This window comes from Ips typographus, linkage group LG7 (assembly GCF_016097725.1).
Source record: "Ips typographus isolate SLU linkage group LG7, UJ_Ityp_2.0, whole genome shotgun sequence".
Taxonomy (NCBI): domain Eukaryota; kingdom Metazoa; phylum Arthropoda; class Insecta; order Coleoptera; family Curculionidae; genus Ips; species Ips typographus.
Genome location: NC_138428.1, coordinates 602533 through 619252, shown reverse-complemented (window position 1 = coordinate 619252; position 16720 = coordinate 602533). Strand labels below are relative to the sequence as shown.

General features: G+C 38.7%; 2 protein-coding genes across 4 annotated transcripts; both read left to right on the top strand.

Annotated features, from left to right (window-relative positions):
* The first annotated feature begins 158 nt into the window (after positions 1–158).
* Sf3b3 (splicing factor 3b subunit 3) lies at positions 159–14380 on the top strand. 3 transcript variants are annotated; one of them, XM_081983836.1, is made up of 6 exons: positions 159–335; positions 9473–9658; positions 11198–11369; positions 11502–11779; positions 11838–12692; positions 12844–14380. In XM_081983836.1, the coding sequence occupies exons 2-6, from the start codon at positions 9516–9518 to the stop codon at positions 14120–14122; spliced, it is 2727 nt and encodes a 908-aa protein (XP_081839962.1). In that variant the 5' UTR covers positions 159–335; positions 9473–9515; the 3' UTR covers positions 14123–14380. The 3 variants fall into 3 exon arrangements, with proteins under 3 accessions (XP_081839962.1, XP_081839960.1, XP_081839961.1); XM_081983834.1 differs by lacking the exons at positions 9473–9658; positions 11198–11369; positions 11502–11779; positions 11838–12692; positions 12844–14380 and adding an exon at positions 2491–6285 and having other exon boundaries at positions 161–335; XM_081983835.1 differs by lacking the exons at positions 159–335; positions 9473–9658; positions 11198–11369; ... (1 more) ...; positions 11838–12692; positions 12844–14380 and adding exons at positions 2388–2420; positions 2491–6285.
* Positions 14381–14595: 215 nt separating this feature from the next.
* LOC145731854 (uncharacterized) lies at positions 14596–16666 on the top strand. The gene is made up of 4 exons (XM_081983844.1): positions 14596–14853; positions 14909–16222; positions 16276–16394; positions 16452–16666. The coding sequence occupies exons 1-4, from the start codon at positions 14747–14749 to the stop codon at positions 16622–16624; spliced, it is 1713 nt and encodes a 570-aa protein (XP_081839970.1). The 5' UTR covers positions 14596–14746; the 3' UTR covers positions 16625–16666.
* The last annotated feature ends 54 nt before the right edge of the window (positions 16667–16720 follow it).

The following is a 16720-nucleotide window of genomic DNA, read 5'->3' as shown; positions in this document are numbered from 1 at the left end:
TTTGAGAACGCTAAAATGCTAAACAGCTCCCATTTGTAGCCACTGTTGGTCTCTTGATCGACTTTGATTATCACAACCCATTCAAATTTACAGTGGCGCTCTGTGACACACAGAAAAAAACGGCTCAAAGATCAGTCATTACTGTCAAAAGTGTCAAATCAAGAGCGTCATTTTGTGATCTGTCAACGAAAGAGAAGGCACGCCAGGCATTATTTCCACAGAAAAATTGTGATTTTAGCAGCAAAATCCTTCCCACACCCTCATTGAGACGTTTATTTATTAGTTTTGACTATAATAAAGCAATTGCGGTGAAATTCGATTAAGTGTTAGGAGAGGTAAGTCGCAAAAACTTCAATCAACTTAGAGGGTCCGTGACACAAGGTCGGCAATGTGAAACCACAACACAATGGCCGTCCCTTCTCCGCCCTACAATACTTTCCTACCCGGTTTGGGGCGTTTTTTTTGCTTGTTTTCTTACATTTTACGGAAAATGTGGGATTTAACGGTGGTTTCTCGTAAAGTAGGCTTTCCCCACAGGTCGTAATTTCCACGAAAACTCTAAAAGCATACCATTGTTTTGATACACTAAATCCATGGTTCAATACTCCATAGTGCAGACCCATTTTTAATGCCATGTTATTGTGGTGCCCTTAACTGTAGCTGAATTTTTATGCAAAACAGTAATGTGGCTTGTCTGTTTTCTTTTAGGGTGATCTTTACCATTCTGTTGCAAGACTCAATATTTTTCAATTTTCAGCAACTAAAGGTAAAATAATGGTTAAATGGCATTAATAAAAATGTTTCTTACTGTAAGTAACTGCATAAACTGATCATATAAGTAACCACCTAAAAATATAGAGAATAGTTTTCTGATAAAATTGTGATTTGAAAGTTGTTTGGCTTGTAAACAACAGGGACAGAACCTGAAGCTACAACTCAATATTGGATTGCTTATTTAAGGTGTAAAAATGACTATTTTGGTTATTTGTTTCTATATGTGACTAGTTACAAAATGTTAATTTTACTAAATAACATTTCATATGTTCCATCAAATTATGGTCTACATAATAATTCTTATCAACATTTTTTTACAATACATCACAAGGCATTTTGTATACCTTTGTTTGAGAGAATATATTAAATCTTGTTTTATGGAAAACTAACATTTTATAGGTAGTTTCATATAGATCATTAATTTGAAATAATAAAATACAATACCTAGAGTGGTAAAATATAGAAAATTTGAATACACTAGAACCACTAATCGGCAGGAGTTTGTATGTATGTAACAGCAATTTCAGGTTATTATAACTCCTAGAATTTATTGCATCAAGATTGTTTATTAAACTGGATAGTGCTATCTCTATTCGATAATTAAAAAAACATTAGAAATTGACACATTTTTACCCATAATTGGATATGACCCCACCAAATAAAAGAGTTACACACAAATGGTTTTTGTGTTTTCACTTATTGAGAAAAAAATACTAATAATTTATTAATAACTTAATCAAATTGCTAACTGAAACTATGTAGAGTTATTCAGGTTGTGTTCTTTAAAGTTTAAATGTTACAATGTATATGTTAGTCCAATTCTGGATTGTATGGCATCAAAACCCTTTTTATTACTAATTAAACCATGATGAATTCATATTTTTAGCTTAATATTTGGCTCTAGAATTTCTAATGCAGAGATATTTTCAATTCTCAAACCTGACCTGACCAACATTTGTTAATTTAAACACTTTAAAATGTTTGTGGTTTTGTCGCAAATTTCAATTTTGCCAAACAAATGGCAAAAGCAATTGAGTGACTGATAGAACAGTAGTAATTTTGCAACACCTTGCTACTGTTTTGTTTTGTTGTAAATAATATTTTGTTAGCATTTTAAATACACATTTTTGAACTGAAACTCCAATATAGTCAACAACTCCAACATTCAGAAGTGGAACAATTGATCATGGGAATAAAACTGTACTAAGGTACCTAACATTTCAATAATCTGTGATACTTAAAAAGGAAAAACTACTGAGTTCCTTCAATAGTAATTTATTGAACTTTTCCCTCATAACTGATACAGTACATTAACTGAAAGGAATGCATCACTTAAATAAGACCCACCATGAGTTCATCACTATTATTAAAACGAAAAACCTTCCGAAGTATCAAGGATCAGGAGTAAGATCCTCTGTAGTACCTTAATGAGTATTTTGCAACGTAATCCCTTTAAATATTCCCCCACTCACACGTTCTTTCGAGATTTATTCAATTGCAAGGAAAGTCATTCACATATCAAATCCTTTGAGTATCGCAAACACTTTCCAGAAAGGATGTGCGTGTGGGTTCAATTGCGCAAAGGATTTTTTTAATTCCGCGATTGTTTTTAGTGGTGTTACTGTATTGTTATCCAGTGTCGTACGGTAAGTTCTCCGAAAGAACGTGTATGGGACTAGAACACATAATTTTTTAATTGTTCTGTTTTAATTTCAGATTATCCACACCAGCTGTGAGTGTCATGTTCCTGAGGCTGCATTAATAGTAAACTGAACGAGACCAACCATGTATCTCTACAATTTGACATTGCAACGGGCTACGGCCATAACGCATGCAGTTCATGGTAATTTTTCGGGGTTGAAAGCTCAGGAAATTGTAATTTCCAGGGGCAAAAGTATTGAGTTGTTACGTCCCGACCCCAACACGGGAAAAATGCATACCTTATTGGCTATTGAAATATTCGGGGTGGTGCGTTCAATGATGGCCTTCCGGTTAACAGGAGGTACCAAAGATTATGTTGTAGTGGGGTCAGACAGCGGAAGAATTGTCATCCTAGAATACATTCCACAGAAGAACGTATTTGACAAGATCCATCAAGAAACTTTTGGCAAAAGTGGTGCAAGAAGAATTGTCCCCGGTCAATATTTAGCTACAGATCCCCGAGGAAGGGCTGTAATGATTGGAGCCATTGAAAAGCAAAAGTTAGCCTACATCTTGAACAGGGATGATCATGCACGTTTGACGATTTCATCTCCTTTAGAAGCTCACAAGAGCAACACTTTAGTCTACCACATGGTCGGAGTGGACGTTGGCTATGACAATCCCATATTTGCTTGCCTGGAAATTGACTATGAAGAAGCTGACATCGATCCAACTGGAGAAGCTGCACAGAAAACTCAACAGACTTTAACGTTCTACGAATTGGACTTAGGAGTCAACCACGTAGTGCGCAAATACTCTGAACCTTTAGAAGAGCACGCCAACTTTTTGGTTACAGTTCCTGGAGGAGACGATGGGCCTTCAGGAGTATTAATTTGCTCAGAAAACTACCTGACTTATAAAAATCTAGGAGACCAGCACGATATCCGTTGCCCGATCCCTAGAAGAAGAAACGACCTGGATGATCCAGAACGTGGTATGATTTTCGTCTGCTCAGCCACCCACAAAACAAAGTCAATGTTCTTTTTCCTGGCTCAAACTGAACAAGGGGACGTGTTTAAAATCACCCTAGAAGTGGATGGAGGTATGGTCACGGAAATCAAGCTTAAATACTTCGACACCGTTCCAGTTGCCACATCAATGTGTGTCTTGAAGACAGGTTTCTTGTTCGTGGCATCAGAGTTTGGTAATCACTATTTGTACCAAATCGCTCATTTGGGAGATGACGACGATGAACTGGAGTTCAGCTCTGCGATGCCTTTAGAAGAAGGTGACACGTTCTTTTTTGCGCCTAGAACGTTACGCAACCTGGTGCTGGTCGATGAAATTGAGAGTCTGTCCCCCATTTTATCATCGCGTGTGGCCGACTTAGCTGGAGAAGATACTCCACAACTTTACATGTTGTGTGGTAGAGGACCACGATCGTCGTTAAGAGTACTCAGGCACGGTTTGGAGGTGTCTGAAATGGCTGTGTCAGGGCTACCCGGTAATCCTATTGCTGTGTGGACTGTCAAGAAACGCAGTGACGATGAATTTGATGCTTTTATTATTGTTTCTTTCGTCAATGCCACTTTGGTACTGTCAATTGGAGAAACTGTGGAAGAAGTACACGACAGTGGTTTCCAGGGTATTACCCCTACTCTATCGTGCTCCGCTTTGGCTGATGATGGCTTGGTGCAAGTTTACCCAGATGGGATTAGACATATCTACTCAGACAAAAGAGTAAACGAATGGAAGGCTGGAAAGAAGGCTATAGTGAAGTGCGCTGTAAATCAACGTCAAGTTGTCATAGCTCTAGCTGGTGGAGAGTTGGTTTACTTTGAAATGGACCCTACAGGAACTTTGCACGAGTATAGCCAGAGAAAACATATGAACAGCGACGTGCTGTGTATGGCTTTAGGAAGCGTAGCTCCGGGTGAACAGCGTTCCTGGTTTTTGGCTGTCGGTCTCGCCGACAGTACCGTACGCATAATCTCCTTGGACCCTGCTGATTGTCTAGCACCACGTGCTATGCAACCTTTACCTAACTGCGCTGAGTCACTTTGCGTAGTGGAAATGGGAGGAGGTAGGGAAGCAGAAGGTAACAACCAAGGAGGCAGCACTTTATACTTATACATCGGTCTACAGAATGGAGCCCTACTTCGAACAGTTTTGGACCCAGTAACAGGTGATTTAACCGACACTCGAACCCGTTATTTGGGTTCTAGACCTGTCAAACTATTTAAAATACGCATGCAGAACTCTGAAGCTGTGCTGGCTATGAGCAGTCGGTCCTGGTTAAGTTACTACTACCAAAGCAGGTTCTACCTTACTCCTCTCTCCTACGAAACTCTAGAGTATGCTTCTGGGTTCAGTTCTGAACAGTGCCCAGAAGGTATTGTGGCCATCTCCACTAATAAACTGAGAATCCTGGCATTGGAGAAATTGGGAGCTGTATTCAATCAGATTTCATTCCCACTAGAGTACACCCCCAGGAAATTTGTCATTCACCCAGACACCAACAATTTAATCATCCTGGAAACAGAGCACAACGCCTACACCGAAGAAACTAAAAAACAAAGACGCCTACAAATGGCCGAGGAAATGAAAGAAGCTGCCGGGGAGGAAGAGCAGGAGTTAGCAAAAGAAATGGCAGACGCTTTCCTCAGTGAAGATTTACCTGAAAGTGTATTCTCAGCTCCTAAAGCTGGCCACGGTATGTGGGCCTCACAAATTAAAGTTATGGATCCAATTGCAGGCAATTTATACAAAGTCCTGAAACTGGAACAGAATGAAGCGGCCATGTGTTTAACTTTGGTAAAGTTCCATGGACAACCGGAGCACCAGTGGTTTTTGGTGGTTGGTGTGGCCAAAGACTTCCAGCTAAATCCTCGAATTTGCACTCAAGGCTTCCTGGACACTTACAGATTGGATGTGATGTGTAGAGAGTTCGAGTTTATCCACAGGACTTTGGTGGATGAGGTCCCTACAGCGTTGTGTGCTTATAACGGTCGTTTACTGGCCGGGATTGGCAAGATGTTGCGTTTGTACGACTTGGGAAAGAAAAAGCTTTTGAGAAAGTGTGAAAACAAACACGTCCCAAATGGAATAGTGAACATACAGGCTATTGGGAAGAGGATTTATGTGTCTGATGTTCAGGAGTCAGTTTTTATGGTACGCTACAAACGAGCCGAAAATCAGTTGATTATTTTTGCCGACGATACACACCCTAGGTGGATTACTTCAACATGTATTTTGGACTATGATTCAGTTGCAGTGTCAGATAAGTTTGGTAATGTTGCGATTTTGAGGCTGCCCCCAAATGTGACTGATGACGTTGAAGAAGACCCGACTGGCAATAAAGCTTTGTGGGACAGAGGGCTGTTGAACGGTGCATCGCAAAAGGCCCACACTATAGCAACATTCCACGTGGGAGAAACAGTCACGTGGTTACAAAAAACCACTCTAATTCCTGGAGGAAGTGAATCCCTGATATACACCACGTTGTCTGGAACAGTTGGGGTTTTAGTACCGTTTACCTCGCACGACGACCACGACTTTTTCCAAAACCTGGAGATGCACATGAGAACTGAGAATCCGCCGCTGTGCGGTAGAGATCATTTGTCTTACAGGAGTTACTATTTTCCAGTGAAGAATGTTATAGATGGGGACATGTGTGAGCAATATAATTCGTTGGAACCTGCCAAACAGAAGAACATTGCCAATGAATTGGATAAAACCCCCGCTGAAGTGTCCAAGAAACTTGAAGACATCAGAACTCGATACGCTTTTTAATTCACGATTTCTTTTACTAGACTTAAGTTTTTCTATTTTGTTTCTTGTAGTGGTAATATAAGAAGTTTTTTAAATCAGGTTGTTGCTCTTTGACTTTCCTAAGTACTAACCATGTTTGGCTTTAAGAAGAAAGTGAATATTTTACATAACTAAGCCTTGTATAACAGGTGGCGTTTTGTTTAACATTATAACTCATTAAAAAAGGTTGCATCATTCAGGTGAAAGCGTTGCAAAATATTCATAAAAGCTAATTTAAACTGATGGGTCCCTAAGGAGTTAAGTAGTTACTTAACATTCAAAACAATTAAAGTTAAATAATAACTCCCGTGTATACGACAGATTTGAATACGTTTGGGATTGGGAAAATAAAGATTGAAATATCAGTTTGGTTAAAAGTGTCAAAGTGGACTAAAACTGTAAATAAGTGATATGGTTGGCGATTTCTGCAAGAAGAGGACATGGGATGCTGGAGGAGTTGCAGTTGGGAGCTGGGCTGACAACGATATAGAGTCAACGAAGGTATTTATTGAAATTGTATTTTTAAATATTCGAAAATCATAGAGTCGCCAAGTTATAATATGTAAAACTTTAAAAAACCAGTTTGGTATCAATGGTAATTCAATTTTGGTTAGAATCAGTTTCTCTCAACAAACGCAAATGGGCGATGATGTTGGTTAGAAATGTTTCCTTCAAAACTAAGATCTACTACACACAGACTTCTAGTTTGTTACGATGGTTTTGAAACAATTAAACGGGTTTACCGTAAAAATAAATAGCATCAGGGGGTGGTAGAAAAATACAAATTTGATGTTGCCTCTAAAGTGTGGATGTGCAATGTTGGAATAACAAAAAAAATTCAGATGTGTTATTTATGGTCATGTTGGTGAATACCATTTTTGTTTGTCTCTTTTGGGTGATCTACCTCTGCTTGGGTTTCCTACCAAAAACCAGATATTTGCACCATTTCTTATTTTTGTTATGTACTAGGTATAGGGGTGTGAACATTTTAATTCTCCATGCAAAACAGCAATTCTCTCAACAAAAATAGGACAGAATAACGTCATATTTCGAGTCCGCTTTGGAGTGAATGTGTAATTTGATCAGTCACGTGACTATCTGTCAAATTACATCATATTCATTCCGAGCAGACTGGAAGATGGCCGTAATGCTCCATTTTTGTGGAGAGCGTTGGGTCTCTATATCATTACCGTGGATTTTGTATAAACTTGAATTTTTCATATCTGTATGGACACAAACAACCAAAATACATGACCTATTCACTATGGAGGCACTAACAATCAAAGGTTTGAATGTGACAGAGCAGGTACACAAAAATCACAATCTAAATGGTCATTAAACGCAACTTGTATCAACGTATTTAAGACTAGCTTAAGCTGACTAGACTTTTGGATATAAGATCTGAGATGTAATATCACAGTCGAAACTTAGCTTAACCTGTTCTTAAATAAATGTTGGTGTGATGGACCATCCAAATAGACGTTTTGGCCATATTTGCGTCTTGAACCGTTATTATTCAACACTTTGGTGACTGTAGAACAGTTTACCTATGTTATTACTTGCAAAATAGACCTACATTAATGATTTGATCTGGTTCTATTAACATTCATTTTTCCAACATCCTGTATAGACACTAAGAGCAGCAGCTGGCTTAAGTTACATTGCATCACAGAATAATTTGTCAGCTGGGCGGCGTTTCCATTTCAAAGATGAGTGACACCTGCTTGTAATCTGCCGTTTGACTTCAATATTTCTGATGGGAATTTCTACAAGAAGTCTGGATTTTAGACGTTAATGAAGGATAAGCAAATATCTGTGCATTATATTAAAACAACTAAGCTCTCCGACCAATACACTTTTCATATTAACAGATTTGCTTTTACAACAAAAATCAAAAATAGTTTGGATTATTTAAGCAAAATGTATACAAGTTCGATTCACACACCTTTTTATAATTTGGGACACTGTGTGTTCGATGTACAGAGGGTGTAAAAAATTAAATGTTCTCTCTTCTAATAATCAATCTTTTATGAGGACAAAGGTATACATCATCATTCCACCTTAATAAAAAAGAGTATTAGACGACAATTTTTCCAACTACTGGACTAACATAATAGAATTCATATTAAACTTGAATCAGAGTATATTTGAACAATCCGTGTATCTAACTATCACAATTGAAACAAAAATAACTTGTTTGCGGTTGCAATAAGTAGGAATGAGAATTGTTGCAGTGTGGGCTTGGTAATTATGATTTTCCTGTCCGAGTGCAATGGCAAGAAAGTCAAAGGATTTCTGACATGATGGAGACCTCTTTGTGTTTATATCCAGTTTTGGCTGTTCAAGAAGTATATTCCTCTCTAGTTGCAGCTAGAAGGGAAGTAAAAACTACACGTTTCTGGTGGTGACAGCTATGACTTAGCTGTCCATATGTGTGAACACTGGCTGTATAGGTTTTGTGGTTGTTGCAGGGACCATTCAAGAAGTAGACTTGAAACGTCAATGCAAATATGAGCTTTGAATTACAGACAAAAAATTTGCTTAATTACATGTTATCTTTTGAGGCACAAAATTGGGTAAATCAGAGAAGATTTTCATGAATTTATTATAAAATACAGTCGTTTTGCTTTTATCATTGGTATTCAAAGAACAAACTGGAGATTCCTTCACGTAGAAAGATAATTTAAAAAATTGCCACTTCTTATCAATTTTGACAGCAATGCAGAACATTTTGCGTAAATACTTAACCAAGAATGGGTGAAAAGGTAATAAAAACAAAGTTTAGGAAATGATCTGTCGTAATGACATATCCACAAATTAAATTATTAAAATGCAGAAGTGGAAAATGATTTCTGCAAACATGGGGCAAAATTTTATAATGGACAGTTTGCTAGGACGTAATGTTTGATAACTAACAAATAGGACGTCATACTGCTTCAGGCAAACTGACCAATATGATATTATAATTTGTGCTAAAATTTACATTGCAGATAGTAGTGTTCAAGAGTAGTATTAAATTGAGATATCTTAAGATGCAAGCAACAAAAAAACCTAAAATTTGTACTGCAACCACAATAATCTAGTACTTAAACATATTTGTCGAGTTGCTGAGGAAATATTAATAAATCTGAAAGTACTTGACTCAGTTTTGGTTTTATTTCCACCTTCACATCGCTGGTAGCGCAAGTCCTACCATCAGTACAACACATCAACCCTTTACCACGGCCGTATTTCTCTTGTCTTCCAGGTTTCACCCTCTCCCGATACTTTACTGCGTATAAGGGCGGAAAATGAGCATTATAATACGGTTACAAAATCTCCCGTGGGCGGCGAACGCGTTGGACATCAGGCAGTACTTCAACGGCCTACAGATTCCCGAGGGAGGCGTTCATATCGTGGGCGGCGAATTGGGTGATGCATTCATCGCTTTCAGGTACTATACTTTGTCATTCACATTAATTTTTGTTTGTAAAGGCAACGTAATGGATTTAGGCAAGTCTAAGACACTATCAGGTAGAAAATATGAAGAGACAGAGAAGGAATTTCTCAAAAATTCATTTTTGACAATATTAACTGAGCATTTTCTGCATATGAGGAAAAATTAAGTAAGAAGAAGAACCATTTTAAACCAATATGTTTGCCACAAAGACGGGCAAAAGTGACATTTGTCGGTCTGCTTGAAGAAAGTGAGGGAAATTTGACTTGGTCAAAGGAAACAGCTTTCTGATAATATACCAACTGCCAAATGGCTCCACATTCACTCAGCTTGCCCAACTGATATGAAAATCTTCAGCTAAATGAATTAATGCTTAAGTTTTGACATCTAAAACTGTAAAACCCTTAGTAGCAACGGGTATGGTAATAACTAATTCTTACATGTACAGATGCGAAAAAATCAAGTGTCTTATCTAAACAAAATCGCCGTGAAAAATACTATTGCACTTTACTCTAATAAGGGGCAAAATGACAATTTTACAGTCTAAATAATATGAACTGTATAATCTTCTCTGTTTTGAGCTAAAATATCTCAAACATTTTCTCTAATGGGCCTATCCCACATATCATAAATTTTAGTTTTAATGACTGGAATCGAAAGAATAGGGTCAAAAAACTAATTTTTCATATTCTTGAAGAAAAAATTATCGGTCGTAAATGTTCCTACATTAGTTTGAATTTGTCCATTAAATTTAAAAGATTGTTTGGGCGCGCATGTGACGTACGTAATTCTGGGCGATTTTATTGGCTGTTGCACGCCATCTGTTTCACTTCTTGTCGCTGATTGGTTGATAGTGTAGTACGTCACCGGCGGCGGGCGTTTTAAACATGAGATTAATGTAGTTTTTATCGTCATTTTTTTTCTATTTAGGCTTAATATTTTTGAAAACAAAAAAATACGGGTATAATATTTTCAATCCGTCTTTGTAATTATGAAATAAAAAAAAATTGTGGGACAGGCCCATCCCTCGAAGTTTATCACGAAATAACACTTAATGCAAAACATTACTCGATTATGGTAAAAAGAACAACACAATTTGGTCAAATCAAAATTGAATTGTTCTTCCCTTTTCTATTTTTACAGCCGTGAAATGATAGATACTGTTGTGTATAGTGATGCTACTAGGCAAATCTCTGACACTGTCATAATTTTTGTAAATAAGTGTGAATAAATCCCTGGCCAATAGAAGACCATATTGTAACAATAAGCAAAAACAGTTAATAATATACGTAAAACTTACCTTTTCCGGTCAAAGATCCAGCTTAACCAAACACTCTGTTATTGCAACTGCTGCAGTACTTCGCAAACTGGAAAGTGCGCGTTTTCTTTCTATATTCTAGTTTCTTCTAATGTCGACCCGTCATGCTATTTCAGAAATAATTCTCTATTAGAAATATGATGAGGCCGACTTGATGTCAGTCAGTTCACTAGAGTTGTAAACCGAATTTTTGACAAGTTTTTTGTTCTCGTTATTAGCACTGACGAGGACGCCCGTCAAGCTTTTCTACGCAACGATGGCAAAATCAAAGGAATTCAAATCAAGCTTTTGCTCAGCTCGAGAACAGAAATGCAGCGTGTCATTGAGCAAGCTCGTACACAGAGCATGGCAGCCTTCATGCTTCCAACGACCACGCCTTCAACAACACAGGTACAATTAGAGATACTATATGGCTAATAGATTTTGAGCAACATAATCACATTAACGGTCAAACCAAAATGCTGTGGCTTGCGCTATAGTAGATTTTTCTTATCTGTACTATAATATGACTTGTCCAAGTAGATGCCAGCTCCAGTCCCAGCTGCCGTGCCCGCAATAGTTCCGGCTTCGGTTCCAGAAATCCGTAAAGACAATGGTGACGATTATTCTGAGAAAAAACGGGAGAGACGACGTTCGCGCAGCAAGTCTAGAGAGAGACGGGACAAGTCGCGTGATCGACGGGAAAGGAGACGTGATCGTGGCCGTAGCAAAAGCAGAGAAAAACGGGAAAAGAAACGGGGACGCAGCAAGGAAAGTAAAACGCGCAGCCGTGACCGAGATAGAGGCTCTAGACGCGATAAGTGAGTTAATTTTCCAAAGTCTATAAACTGCTGTATTACATTTTTTGTAAACTTTCAGAGGTAGAAATTCAGACAACCGTGATTTGGACAGAGATGACAAGAAACCTCATGACATTTGGATGAACAGGCAACAACCTGCTCAACCAACTTTGAACATTATCCCACCACCTGGAATTATACAGAATGACGTTCCAAGTTTATTAGGTCCTTGGGGATTCGGCTCGGCAGCCAAAACCAATAACGTAGTGGCAGCCTTGGCTGCTAACCTACAAGCTCGCACCGTAAATGGCTTCCAACCACCTCAACAAGACCGACCGCGACCTCTTATGGAAACTCGATATGGAGATGACTGGGTTAACCCAAATCCTCCTTTGTTGAGCGAGCCTTACGGCTTTAGAAACCGATTAGACTTCTCCGCTAACCTGAATCAGGGATTGCGAAATTCACGTGATGGTTTTGAACCACCTAGAAGACTCTATGACGAGGAGGACGAGGAGAGTAACAGCGATTTTCGCGGAGCCTTTGAATCAAGAAGATCACAACCGGATTTGAGAGCAGAAATTAACACAAAAAAGTCCCGATTTGAGCCACCTTTTAAAGAAAATAGCTTCGGTGGCAGAAAGAGCCGTTTCGAGGACGCCGAAGGACCACCAGTAAACGCATGCGTGTCTTTGGAACCTTTCGAGGGCTCGTACGGGGACTTGAGACGCTTCTTCAGCAAGTTGCCTATCAATTATCGCGGCATCAAGGTGATTAACGATAAATACGGTCAAAAGACGGGAATGTGCTATGTGCAGTTCAGGGAGGAACGATTCAAAGCCAAAGCGTTGGAAATGGATGGAATGCAGTTTAATGGAGAAAAAGTGTCAATCCGGCATATCTCGGATAAGGAGTACGAAGATGCTATCGACAGGCAAGTGAATTTCTTCTTATATAGTCACTGTGATTTTGATTTCAATTAAACAAAGTTATTCATAAGTCTGGAAAAAGCTTAATGATAATAATAATAATAATAATAAGTAGTCGATGTTGCCATTTTTTTAATTTCAATTGTATTAATACAGGTACAACCCAAAAATGGACGAACTAGACCCTCAAGCAGGCGGACGAAACAACAAAATGGTAAAAAACTCCCCAGAAAATTCACCTGAAATACAGGATTTTACCTGTTTGAAAGTGGAAGGACTTCCGACTGTTGTTAAAGAACAAGACATCCTACACATATTTTCGCAGTATCCTCTAATATGTTTACTTATGGACGTTAAACCTAAAGGGGGCACCGTTGTCTACGTGAAATTTGGCAGCCAGGAGGTGGCCAAACAGGCATTAAAAGAACGAGCCCAACACGTGATTAACGGTAAATCGGTGGCGGTAAAGCCCTGCTCGAATGAAGAATTTGACTTGATTAACAACAAACAAACGAACCTGTTCAAAGAGAAAGATAAAATAACATCTGATTGCTTGTTAATATCGAATTTGCCGGTAAAGAGCAACGATCGCGATATATCTGATTTTTTCTCCGACATCGGACTTATCCCCACAAAGATTCACTTGTTAAGCAACAGTGACGGTTTTACCGGTCAGGCTTACTGCGAATTTGAAACTGCTGAGGAAGCTGTCAAAGCAGCCGCAAAGGATGAAACTCTTATGGGACCCAACAAAGTATCGGTAAAGCTTCTTCCGCGCGAAGACATGGAAAGTGTGTTGAACAGTTCATTGCCACATCCCGGATTGGTACCTGGTGAGACTCTAGCTCCTGGAACTCCATTGCCACCAATCCAGACTGAGAAAGAACCGCCGGTCGGAGAACAAGAAGACGAGCCAGTACCTGAAGAAGGAAAATTTCAACCCGCACAGTTTCCGCCCAGACCGCTGTTAACATTTGTTCGCCCTGGTTTCCCCGGTGCACGTTTTCCCAATATGCCGAGGGCGAGATTTGATTCGAATTTAGGGCATCGAGGACACTTCAGTCGCGGTGGTGGTATTAGAGGGAAGTTTGAACCACGTGGAGGGTTCAGAGGACGAGGCGGAAGGTTTCCTCCCCCTCGAGGAGGACGATTTGTTCCACCTAATCATAGAGCAGACACCCCGCCTGGAGATGTTCAACCCGGTTGTACAGTATACATGGACAATGTCCCATTCAAGGCGGGCACAAATCAAATTCTTGACTTCTTCGAGGGGTACAATTGCACTAATGAAGTGAGCAGAATGTATAATAACGATCACACTCCCAGCGCTTTGGCTAAAGTGACCTTTTACAACTCAGAAGACGCTGAAAGAGCGGTCAGGGAGTTGAATGGGGAAAAAATTTGGAATCGACCTATTACATTAACACAGGAATAAGACTTTTCTAAATATAACCACACAGTGTAAATAATAAGTGTTTATAATTGCTAATTTTGAGAGAATAGAAGTGTTATTAGGGAGTTCAGTACGTTTAGTTAGGCGCTGAAGTAAAATTTTGATTTTGTTACTTATGGGGGTATGATTAATTAATTTAAACCTCTTTAGTTGTGTAAATATTACATAAATAAAACCTGTTCATTTATTTTGTACTAGTGGAATAACAAAAAATAAATCTTTCATTAAAAGTACATATAATTTCACTTTTAAATATCAATAATTTTCTTTTATATGGACTTTTCAGTATTACGATCAAATCTGTGCAAAATAAGCTTTACACCACAGAGCCCCAATTTGGGTTTTTAAATATTTGAGGTTAGGAAAAGCATTCTTTTTGACAGTCTGCCTGTGCTGCCCCCATCTTTGCTTTATCGTGTCAAATGTCAATCATTTGTGATGAGAACATAACCCTACTTTAACTGTAATGATCTGCTGTCAATAGGTCAATCACTGTTTTAAGTTTTATTCCAGACATTCTACTCCTTAATTAATGTTTTTGGATTTTATTAATAAACAATCTATATAGTTTAGTTATTCAAATCCACTTCCTACAGGTTACTAACAATGAGCGGTATTGACCAGAAGGCATATTTAAAAAAATATTTGGGTATAGGAAAACGTTCAGGAGAAAAAAAGAAAAAGAAGAAAACCAAAAAATTGGGCCCCAACAGGTAAGTTGTACAGTTTTTCTGTTTTGAAAAGCTTGAATCCGATTTTTGCTTTTAGATTGACCATAGTGGATGATGATGTGGATGTCCTGCTGAATGAACAAATTAAAGAAGACCTGAATGCTGCAGAAGATGAAGATGCCCCACAAATTGTTTCAGTCATAGACGAGCGGCCCCCGTCCTTACGTATAGATGAAGTGTCCAAAAATAAACTGTGGCTTCCCATTGGGGAGACTATTGATATTAGTGCAGCTTCAGTAGGTGTTAAATTTGAAGGTAACATTAAACTAGAAGGTAATAAAAGCCAATCAAATAAATTGGCTGCTAAGCATCTAAAGAAAGAAAAGAAACAATCTGAGTGTGATGGAGGTGGTATTTTACTCCCTAATGAAATCAAGAAAGAGAAGGATGAGGATGTTTCACCACCAAGAAACAGGACCAATCACCTCAATGATTCTTCACCACCCAGAAGAATTAAAAGGGAGAAAAGTGAAGACATTTCACCCCCTCGAAAATCCAACAGGAGTTCCCCCTTAAGGGATAGGGACAGCAACATTAAAAAAGAAAAAAGTGCAGACATATCACCCCCTCGCAGATCTAGCAGAAGGTCTCCTACACCAGACATTTCTCCACCTAGAAGAAAAAGAAGTGCTCCAAACTCACCTGAAAGTACCAGAAGAAAATCATATAGGACTAGTGACATTACTCCACCTCATAAATCCAACCAAAATTCTCCTTTAGGAGAAAGACCAACTAACATAAAAAGAGCAAGGAGTGCAGACATATCACCTCCTCGCAGACCTAACAGGAGATCTCCTACAGCAGAGAGAGACATTTCCCCTCCCAGGAGAAGAAGAAGAAACAGTTCAAACTCACCTGAAAGCACCAGAAGAAAACAATCCAGAAACAAAACCGTTTCACCACCTAGAAGACCAAGTCACACTCACCAAAGTGACCATAATAGGTCACCATCAAGGCACAGCAACACTCAGAAGGATAGAGACAAATCTGGAAGGAAGAAATCTAGATGGGCAGAAAATGATGACCAGACAGAGAAATTGAAGAAAACTCTAGATGGCAAAACAGCAGGCTTGCAAAACGCCACAGATTTAGTAGCAGAAACCTCGCAGTTGAAACAAAAGGAGGATGATTTGTTTAGAAACATGAGCGCAGAAATATCTGGAGCTAACGCGGCTACAGTGGTGCGCAAAAAGAAGAAAGATGTGGATTGGGAGGAGGAGGAGCGGAAACGGAAAAAAGAGACGGAAAACAAAGAAAAGTATGACAGATGGGGTAAAGGCTTGAAACAAGTGGGTGACGCCAGTGAGAAGTTTCAAAATGAGCTCTATGAAATGAGCAAACCTTTAGCTAGGTTAGTTGATTTTCTGTTGAATTTGGATTGGTTTAATAAGTTTTTTTTAATAGGTATGCTGATGATGAAGACCTGGAAAGGTACCTTAAGGAGCAGGAAAGAGAGGGTGACCCAATGTTGACCTATCTCAGACAGAAAAAGAGAAAGAAAGCTGTTAAGGAAGGTAAACCTGGTAAGTTCTTGTGTTTCTTCTGTTTCACCTATATATTAATGTACACTTTTATTGCAGAGACGCAAGTTTACCAAGGTGATGCTCCTGCAAACCGATTTGGCATCAGACCCGGTTATAGATGGGATGGAGTAGATAGGTCCAATGGTTATGAGAAACAATGGTTTGAAGTACAGAACGCGCGCCAAGCTAGCGTTGAAGAAAGTTATAAATGGAGTACAGAAGATATGTAGTTGGTTATTAAATTTGTAATAAAATGATGCCTATTGATAGTATTATGTTATTTTCACTTACCTTGCTTGAAACCTAAAAAATTTAAAATTAAAACC

Bases quoted from the DNA above. Each gene is read 5' to 3' on its own strand.
- Sf3b3 (XM_081983834.1), top strand. From the start codon at position 2,560: ATGTATCTCTACAATTTGACATTGCAACGGGCTACGGCCATAACGCAT.
- LOC145731854 (XM_081983844.1), top strand. From the start codon at position 14,747: ATGAGCGGTATTGACCAGAAGGCATATTTAAAAAAATATTTGGGTATA. The intron at 16,223-16,275 runs GTTAGTTGATTT...TTTTTTTAATAG, and splicing joins ATGAGCAAACCTTTAGCTAG to GTATGCTGATGATGAAGACC. The intron at 16,395-16,451 runs GTAAGTTCTTGT...CTTTTATTGCAG, and splicing joins TGTTAAGGAAGGTAAACCTG to AGACGCAAGTTTACCAAGGT.